This window comes from Oryzias latipes, chromosome 13, assembly GCF_002234675.1.
Source record: "Oryzias latipes chromosome 13, ASM223467v1".
Lineage (NCBI taxonomy): Eukaryota > Metazoa > Chordata > Actinopteri > Beloniformes > Adrianichthyidae > Oryzias > Oryzias latipes.
In genome coordinates this window covers 15611497-15622011 of record NC_019871.2, presented here as the reverse complement: position 1 = coordinate 15622011, position 10515 = coordinate 15611497, and the positions used below count along the sequence as shown (strand labels likewise).

At 37.3% G+C, this 10515-nt stretch overlaps 1 protein-coding gene across 1 annotated transcript; it reads right to left on the bottom strand.

Moving 5' to 3' along the window:
- Nucleotides 1-1506: 1506 nt before the first annotated feature.
- Nucleotides 1507-10515, bottom strand: ankk1 (ankyrin repeat and kinase domain containing 1). Its single transcript, XM_023961963.1, has 9 exons — nt 9884-10515; nt 9458-9740; nt 9211-9362; nt 8795-8844; nt 6530-6685; nt 5910-6034; nt 5211-5244; nt 4048-4288; nt 1507-3958 (listed from the first exon to the last, which is right to left on the bottom strand). Exons 1-9 carry the CDS (start codon nt 10063-10065, stop codon nt 2905-2907), a joined length of 2277 nt encoding a protein of 758 aa, XP_023817731.1. The 5' UTR covers nt 10066-10515; the 3' UTR covers nt 1507-2904.

The window sequence follows — 10515 nt, the reverse complement described above, 5'->3', positions numbered from 1 at the left end:
GATAAGCGAGATTTGTATACAAAGAACTTGAAATGGAACATTGTAGGAGGGGAAAAAAACCTGAACTATTTTCTATTGGAGTTTAGGTTCCATTATAATGATGTCATTGAAAAACAATCATTCAAACATCATTATCAAGTGTTAAAGACCCATTGTGATTAAAATGGTGTTTTGGTGTTTTTAACATGATCTTGAGGCATTTTCTCTTGATGGATGACAGAAATTAAGAAAATTAAGCTCACATTTTTGTTTCTTAGTATTTCTTTATTGAATTTTTTTTGACTCAGAGGCTATTTGAAAAAGAGCTTATCTGTGATGTAGAAAATATGCTGGTTGGGCCACAAGCTTGCTGCTTAAACAAGGAGTTCTCAGCAATGGGGATGAAAAACTGTGTGTGTCTGTTTGGGGGTGGGGGTCTCCATATCAGCAGCCCCGCCCACAACTCAGAGGTGAATTTCTAACAAATAACTGCCGCTCTGCAGAAACGATGTCCTAGAAAACAGTTTATTTAAATTTTTTTATTGTGGGATAATATAATTAAAAGACAAATAGGAATGCTTTTAAAATAGCTCAAAAGATGATCAGAGTGGGTTTTTAAAACGCTCAGGATATTTAAAGAAAAGATTGCCAATTGCCCCTTCTAAATGTGATACCGGTTTTCTGGCTCACTATAGAACAGAGCTGGACCAATCTTGTTATTTTGCGAGTGGCTAACAACAAACAAAAAGTAAATGTTCACACAGTATTAATGCAAATATTTTTATTAACATATATGGTTTTAAGTGGAAGAATAACACATAAGTGTTTCAGATGGAATGAAACATATTGCACAGTAAAGGCTGACAGAGAGCTCACCACTGGGCCTCTTTGATGGGGATGGATGGTTGCTCACTAACGTCTTTTCCAAACACTCAGGATAACTCTGCCCTCTGACCATAAAGAAAACTCAAATAAAGTAGGACACACAAATTCTGTATTTGGTCACCTGAAAGGATGGGAAACCGGATGCTCCCACCTTTAAGAGGAAGGGTCCTTTCTGAATAAAATGACCCGGTAGTCACCAAGTATCTCTTTTGAAAAGGATGTTTGAATTCAGCAAATTGAAAAGGAAACCTCCTTTAGAAGGAAATACACTGGACTATACTTTCTATAAAGAGACGATAATCCAACACCACAATTTTTGGTGGGAACAACATTGAATACGAAGCGATAACCGTTCTTTTATGATTAGGCCGATAAGCCCAGAAGCATCAAAGCCACACAAACATACTTTTAAAAAGCCTGTATATTGTAAATTTGTTTTATGTAAGCCACTAACATTGTCTGGGGAAACCTGGAAATTATAAATAAATTATTGTTGCAAAAACATTTTCAGCAATACTAAACTTACAAAATTATAAGATTTCCAAAGTACTGATTTTTAACTTTTTCATGCAGATATGTGTATTTCATGTTTTCCAAGATGGTCTGCTTAAAGGTGTTGTACAGTTTTAGGTGCATTCTTTGTGGTCCATGTAGATTATACAGTACAACCTAGGTGGAGTTGCATCACATCTTTTGCTGTGATGCATTTTACATTACTATAGAAACAGTTGTGTCAAACCCTGCAAATGTACAAATCTCTTTTTTTTATTTCCATCTGAATTTCTCTTGTTTCCTATCTATTGACATGAGGGAAAGAGAGGAATTTGGGAAAGGAAAATGCTTTAGACTGGCCCCATGACTCATTCAAGGAACCTCTGAAATTTGCCTGAAAATAACTAGTTACACAACACCTGGAAATCAGTGTTTAACTGCCCTGCAAAAGATTGAAAATAAGTAAAAAAAAATATCCCTACAAACTTAAAAAAATGTCTAGTCAAACTATAAACCCATGGGGAACATTTTGCTTGAAGAAGCATAGAAGTCATCTATTGACAGACTTTGCTGGTGTATGAATTCATGTGTAGAAACAACTATTACATCATTTGTTTGTCCCATTGATGATTTTTATTGAAATTGACTTGAAATGTATTTTTGTGCCGACATACATAGAGTAATTTGGTTAAAACTGTGTTTAGGTGGGCAGAAAAAAGAAAGAGAAAAGCCTGAAAGGCAAATGAAAACAGTAACAGAACATCAATTATCTTAGGTCCTGGAGGGGATAATTAAAATACCACTTAAAAACCCTATTCTTTTGAGCAATACAAAAAAAAATGAAGCCCAATCTCAATCCAATTTTAACTGTGCACTGTTCATTTACTCTAATTTGATTGGACTTAACTCAGACCTCTCTTTCAGAGTCAGTCTCCAGTGGTTGAGGGAAAATCCGGTGGAAGTGTAGGTCAATATCTCACCTCAATCCCTGCATTTTATTTCATTTTAATAAGATGTCAGAGTGGTAAATGAGTGTAGCACAACTACATTTCCTTCAGTTTTCAAGACTGACAGATAATTATCTTGGCTTTTCGTTAAGCATATAATCTATGCATCATCTATAGCTGGAGAATTTCACCTAAAAACTTCATTGCCTTGTCAGTCGCATGGGATTTAGCCGGATTATTTGCTATGAAATGTTCAGATATGTAATGAGCACTTATGACAACAGCACTTTTCTGTACTTTTTATTTAAAGTTGTATTAGTTTCAGCAGTTACAAAAACCAACAAATTAACTCTAGAATTGAAAGGAAATGATTTGTTTGTTATTTCTTTATTTGTATTTGCTCCCATGCTTTTTGACCAAATCCTAGTCTCGTAAATTTATAGAGATTTGGGTATTTTGCTTTTTTGCATGAAGATAACTAATTTATAGAATGAAACCACATTTCATCAGGAGATAATTTCCTGCCTGGGGCAGCCTAACAAAAACACATCTTAAAACCACTATTTCACTTCGTTTTAGTATAATTTAACAGTGTCTTTCTTCAGCATTGGTATTCGGAGGATCCCCTCTTCAACAGGTGCCCAATTTCCCGTTTTTCACTTCTCTGGGCAACATCCAGAGCTGTGGAGCCTGAAGAGTCTAGCATCGTTCCATCAGCTCCATTCATCAGCAGAGCCTTCACAATGGCTTCACAACCTTGCTTTGCAGCCAGGTGTAAGGGTGTTACTTTTTCTGAATTTACTGCGTTGACATCTGCTTGATATGACAGCAGTTTGAGGACACAGGGGAAGCAGACTCCAATGCAGGCTATGTGAAGGGGTGTCCATCCATTGCTGTCCTCTGCTGTGTTTGGGTTGGCTTCAGCTGCCAGAAGTTTTTCCACCACGTCCGGCTGGTTCTGGTGGCAGGCTAAGTGTAACGGGGTCCATCCATTCTGACCCCTTGAATTCACACAACCACCCTGACTCAACTGGACCACCACGGCTTCATGTCCTTTTAAAGCAGCTAGGTGAATAGGAGTCCAGCCCTGGAGGTTCTTGGACTCTGGGTTGGCTCCATTTAACAGCAGCTGTCTGCAAATGCCTGCATGACCCCACAGAGCGGCCAGGTGAAGAGGTGTACATCCTTTCTTGTCTGTGGCGTTGGTATTAGCCCCAAACTTAAGTAGATGTCTGACTACGCGGTTCTGGCCTCGCTCAGCTGACAAGTGAAGTGGAGTGGAAAGGGCTAAGTCAGTGCCATTGGGATCTGCTTTAAGAGTAAGAAGGAGTTTGACAATATTCAGATGCCCATAGAAAGAGGCTAAATGGATTGGAGTCCTGCCATGTTCCTCCTCCCGTTCTACAACATCTTCTTCTGAGGAACGTGAAATCAGCAGGCGCACCACAGATTCGTGGCCATTCTGGGAGGCCAGATGAAGTGGCATCCAACCGGATTTTTCCCGACCATTTGGCGAAGCTCCTTTGTCCAATAGAATCCTGGCAATCCTATCATCTCCATTTTGAGCAGCAAAATGGAGTGCTGTCCATTGATCTTCATCTCCATGGGTTACAGAGGCTCCGTGTTCCAGTAACAAAGGGATGATGTCATGAAATCTGTTGAAAAAGCATTATTTTTTTACTGTGATGTACAAAGTACAGTAATTTCTTGTGTCACTTGTGAATGCTGTAGTATTTTTACCGACCTTTGCAGAACAGCAATAATAAGAGGCGTGTATCCCTTTGCAGTTGCAGAGTTGACCTCAGCTCCCAGACTCAGGACATGCTTGACACTTTCTAAATCACCGCTGGCTACAGTGTAGTGAAGGAGGCTTTTCTGGCCCGAAAACTGCATACAAACATCCTCTCGTTTCACAGATTGCCTAAAACTACCAAAGTCCTTTTTCGTTAGTAAAGACAGGACGCTATCCTCGACATTCTGGTCATCTGTGAAATCAAAGCAGAAATGCTTATTGAACTGCACGCACAAGCTGTACGCTGCATTGAATTGTATGAATGAGCGGATAAAGCGGTTCAAGTTTGCTCTTTTCTCATTTCATCAAACAGTACTGCTCACAACCTGAGAGAGGAAAAAGATGTGTGGAGACTGCAGAGGTAAGTCAACACCTTTTGATGGTGTGAATTGTTTACATTTTGTGCTTGTTTTGGCACGGACTGCATGGTGGAGTTCATTTATTTAATGTCAGTCGAAGGGCAAATAAAAAGGTGCTACAAATCATCTATTCAACAGCTATGAAGATTCCTTTGGACTGATCTTTCAGTGATACTCATTCCCGCTCAAGCACCAGATAAAACTCTCTGTATGCTACTTATTAAAAGAGCTTATGCATGTGCTAAAGAACACAATTTTAGTGCAGTCTGTGTACACTTTAAACCTTTGATGTAACCACTTTTTTAAAAGCTTGAAAAACAGGACCTAGCAGCACTGCTATCACATCAATGTTCTTTTTTGTTGCAGTGAGAAACATAGTAAATGAATCACTTGTTAAACAAGGACAACGTTCACAAAGATTTGGGCTGCCTTACTATAAGCCCGCCCACTTTGAGGTTGGATTCTGAGGCAATCAAAACTTAAGGTGTGTCACAGTATCTAATGATGTGGCATTTGTGGGAAAAAGCTTTAGTGAAGGTGAAAGGTAACCAAAATAAGGTTAAAGACTAACTAGTATCAGCTAGATTGCAGTCATTGTTTAGCAGTCATTGTTAAAAATACAAGTTTTATCAAATGTTAAGGTACTGACCTTTATATATTGGTGCTAATCTACACAATTGTCTCCAAACATGAATTAACATCACTAATATACCTCACAAAACAACCGCTTCTAGCTTGATGAGTAGTTTTGTTTACCTGAAGAAAACGTCAGCTTCTCAGCAAAATAATTCTAAAACAGAAAAGAGAAACAGAAAATTGGCCTTTGTCATCAATCACTACAATCAGTATGATTGTTAATAGGCCAAACCAAGTCTTTTTTGTTGTTGTTATAATTATGATTATCATTATCCTCCATTGTTACAAATGTAAAACTCTTCTGTAGTGCTTCTACATTTAATTGAACTACACACCAAAAAACAAACAAACTAAAAATAGTCCTTAAACTTTGATATATGATCCTTGTTTCTTCTCATAGAAGTATAGAGAGTGCCAGATTAAAGCAAACCTCACTAATTCCTATACTGTAAGAACATTGCATTGTCAAATTGTCAAGCATGACAAATTAACCTAAAAAAAGGATTTCCAAGAAGGTGGAAGCAAAATATAGACTGACAGACAAGAAACTCTTGGTAAGTAAAAACAAATTTCTATACCAAAACATTGTCACTTGTCTCTAACAATGGCAAAAAGGGGGGGGGCAGTGTGTTTACCAAAAAGTATTAAAATTAGTGTTTTTTTTAAAGCTTGTAATATTTCTATCTCAAGAAACACAATGGGGGCAACTGCTTTCCTCTTCACACAACAATTGTCCTCACAAAACCCACAGTTTACATTGTCCTTGTTAGACTAGATGTGGTACAGCATTATTTAAGCAGTGTATCAAGCAGAACTGACTTGGTGCTCTGGGGAGATCAGCCATGAATAATAGGATTCCTGCTTGGCGTCCCCATTGTTTTGACAGTCCATCGGACCAGAGATCTTCCAGCCTTCATTCAAACGCTCAGTTTTCCTCACAGTATCTGCAAACAAGTCAAAAGCCAGATTGTTCAGAGTATGCTTCTTGAAAATTAGTTTGATATCATACCTGCTTAATACGGATTCACAGGGACTATTATAATTCATCAAATGGAGAGTGGTTTGGTAAAGATAAAAACCTTCACAGGTTTGACCATAACAACAGCTCAAATTTGGAATCTGTCAAAGCAGACTTTTATAGAGTAAAATGTTTCTATTTCCTAAAATACCTCCAGGTTTTTCTTCAACTGGTAATGAAACCATGTGTAAACAGAGTGTGTTCAGTTAATAAATCACAAAGGTAATTAATACACAAAAGATGACCCGGTTGGATGTGGGTCAAAAGGTGATGCCCTCTTTTGTGGGGTGGTCTCATAGCTGGCTGACAGCAACACAAAACATCCAGCCAAATATTATTCAGTTTGCTCTTTTTTTATCCTTCGATTGCTTTTATTTTGTCAGTCACCATATTTTTCCCTCTAACTTTACAACATCATTACCTACAAACTGTGGTCTCTTGCTGTGGTCCTGGTTCCAGCACTGTTTCATAACGCTGATCATCTGATCGCAGTCGCTTGGTCTTGGAGCTGGCAAAAACTCCAAACAGGGTCTCTTGCCCTGTGACACCTGCAGGATGACTGCTGGCACACTGCACCCTGCATCCACAAGTCAGAAAAAAATAAACACATACAGAAAATCAGCAAAACTGTTTTTTTTCTGACACATTTGCTGGGCATAATAATCCATTCTCTTCCTATTTCATCAACTACCAACTTGTCAATTAATAAGTAAGTCTTTGCTTTGATGTCAAAGGATTTTTTGACATATTCTGTTCATTTAGTCATTGAGGTATTGTGAAATATTCTGTGACACAATTTTAGCTTGAGCTCCTTCCTCTGTACAAACGTATGTGCATGCATGTATGCTTGTTCATTCCAGTGCACCTTTGCTGCAGAGGTTGTTGGAGCATATCGGGAGTAAGTCGAGTTTATGAGGAAGGAAAAGAGAAGAGAGGCTGTGCACTCTGTTAAAACCAGCAACACATAGCAAGTAAGCCTGTATAAGGCTTTAAAAGGAGAACTTCAAATTTATGAAAAACATACCTCAAAAGAGGAACTTTATAACAATCACGTTAAAAAATCATTTTGTTGCTTATTGACCGACTTTGAATAGGTTAAAATTAATGCACATGAAATATGTTTTAGTACCGTAAGGTGACATAAAAAATGTAGTAAAATTATATGCTACAAAAGCTCTACTGGCTGAGCTACTGATGGAAAAGCTGTGTTTTTTCATGATATAGTCTTTGCGAGCAGAAAGGAGTTCCTTCTTTTTGCTTTTCCATTTGAGCCCATGTGAGTAATGTTTTAACTTACTCTCTGAGGCTGCAAAGCCCACGTCAGGAGAGTTTATTCAAACCACCCAAACACACACATAAAGGAATGGGACACAAATACTGTTTATTGCACATAAAAACTAAAAGCTACCTGCACCAAAGCAATGCTTTTTCGTAATCTTCCAAAAATACATGTTGCACCTGTGTACAAAAATAAACCATGGCTGGCAGGACTTAGAGTAAAGTGTGGTGGGGGGAAAAAAGCATAAAATAACTAACAGATTTAGTTGAGACTTCGTTTTATCTTTTGACTTATTAAAATTGTTTAATTCAATAAAAAAAAAGTCATTTGCATTCTGTAAAAAAAGAGATTAAAGTGCTGAAGAAGAATTCGGACATAACCACAATTCTGTTTTACAGCTGTTTTTTTTATATTAAAGCTTTTTGTAGCTTTCAAATAACTCAGAATTAATAACTCATTAAGGAAACAGATGGAGATTCTGCTTTCTGCTAATAAATTAAACATAAACCAGTCATTTTAAAGCTTGTCCATTTAACAAAGCTGAAAAAGTAAGATCTAAATAGAATATTGTGGTGACATTTTTTGGAGCTTTCCGAATTGTGAGGCCTATTAGTGCTACATTAAATGCATAGCTACATTTGTTCTTTTCAAATACATTTGATTAAATCTCTAAAGCACATCTCTCACATAAAAAAACAACCAATGAAACATGTTGTTTATTGCCAATAAGTCGATTATTAATCAAAGCTAACTTTGAAATGTACATAACTACTATTGTTCCTTTGTAATAAAAACTTTCTTTAGTCGACTCAATTCATTTTTTTGAATTCTGTGCACTTCTCTCTGTCAAACTAATCCCTTGTGCAGACTTAAATGGTGTCAAGTGAGGGGTGAATTTTCTTGCAGAAAAAGCAATAAATAATTCATAGATTTTAACTGTTAATTTCATAAGGTTGTACGAGTCTGAAGAGGCAAAGTAGACAGAATAAGTTTTTTGTTTTGCTTTTTAAGTTTGGGATACCAAGTAATTTAACTTTCTGTTTTTGTTTTTTAAATCTGGAAAATGGATAGTTTGAAGCTCTTCCCTAAACAATATTCTTTATTTAAACAAAGCATAAAAAGCATTTTATGTAAATAGTGTGACATTTTACATTAACTGAAGTTAGGTAATGGAGACCTAAATGCAAGAGAAGTGCTTTTATACTGTCAATATTGCAGATATACCAATATATACCAATTTATTTGTCTTTTTCTAAGATTTGTATCTCATTCTAACTTAAAGAAAAGTGGTGAGCACACTTGCAAAGATTTTGAGTCAGTGGTTGTAGCCACCACACCTCCCCACGCACTCTATTGTAAATCTAATTAATATGAACATGTGCACATTTCAGATAAGTCTATTCCCACCTGGATATGGTTTCTTCTGTGATAAAATCTCCCACATCACAATTCCAAAGCTGTGGATCAAAGCAGAAGGAGACAGCTGAGTCATATAGCATCCTGTAACTTCTCTCTTCAATTCTTAGCAAGAGATATCCTTTGAGGCAAGAGGAGAGGTTTTGAGCTTTTTGACATGTTTATCTGTATCTTGGGGTTTGCTGAAGACAGTTCCTTCACAATGTAATTTTAGTTTTGTTGCTTTTGTCTAGAAAATTAACAGTTTTGTACCCCCCCTCATGCATCTATCACAACACTAAAAAAATGGTCCTATGAGAAGTTAGAGTATACATAACAAACAACAGTTGGTTATACATTCAACTAACAGAACAAATAGCATAAATAATTCTGTCTACATAAAATAATAAATAGCTTATGAAAGTCACCTGTAAACATCAAAGGCAGGTCCTGGAGGTCCAGGGCAATTTGTAAATATCTCTGGTGGAATGTAGCGTATGTTTCCTCTTGCTATGAGGTACTCCATAAATTCATTCTTGTCCATGCCTTCATCCCAATGGATTAAACCAAAGTCTGCAATCTTTTTTGGGTAAAAAAAAAAAAAAGATCAAACAGGTCTCTCAGGATCTATGACAAATCCTAAAATCTACTGAAAGTTGGCAAAGTTTTATTGACCTTGACATGAAGATGGTCATCAAGAAGGATGTTGGATGTCTTTAGGTTTAGATGAAGAAGGGGAGGTTTCATGCTGTGAAGGAAGTTCATTCCCATGGCAGTCTCTTGAATCATCTGAAACTTCTTTGGCCACATAAAAGACATACTGGCCAGGAGACTGTTTAAAGATCCATTACTCATGTGCTCCATCACAACAGCAGATGCTTCACTGCATATTCCATGGACGGAAATAATGTATTTGCATTTGAGTTTTGCAATCTTGGACACTTCATCTATTATTTTCCTGTGAAAGAAAAACAGTAAAAAATTTTGGTGCATGAAACCAAGAATTGAGACACATTTAAGGGCACTCAGAAAAGATTTCCTTAAAAATCTAACTCTAATGAGTCAGAAACTTGCATAACTTTGATAGTTTCTTTTTCTTACCTGTAGTTGTTGGTACATAAGATTGTATCAAAGGTTTTCATCGCGTATTGTTCCCTCAAAAGCTTGAGCTTGACTTGGTACACATGACCAAATTTAGATTCTGCTAGCTTATTCCAATTAGCCTCAAAGTCACCCTTCTTGAAGTCTGTAAATTGTCCAAGGGATTGGTCCGGGCAATCCATGAGTATATTCGCTCAATAGATTCTCGTAACACCTACACTTTGTAATCCTACACATAAACAGGACTTATCCTCCAGGTCAATACCGGTCAGCAGCACTGCATGGACTTGCGTCTCAGAGTGCTTTTAACAAAGGCACCCAGTGAAATGATCGCCTGCCAGTTAATGGGCAATCTCTGTCACTCTCTTGATCTGTGGGGAGGAGTTGAGGTGCAGAAGCTCTGCAGCCCACACAACCGGTTTTTTTGCTATCAGGAGTGCTGATGTAACTTTGAGTCTTGCTTACCTTATGACTCATTCTTTCCTTTCCAGAGTCAATGCAGGTTCAAATTCCTTAGACCTTAGCAGAGTATGTTGTGATATCTGATAAAGACAAATGGAACCACTGTGATTTAGGTCTGAATGAACAGTAAGAAAACTGCTTAATGAACCATTCAGTTCAATCAAACCGCA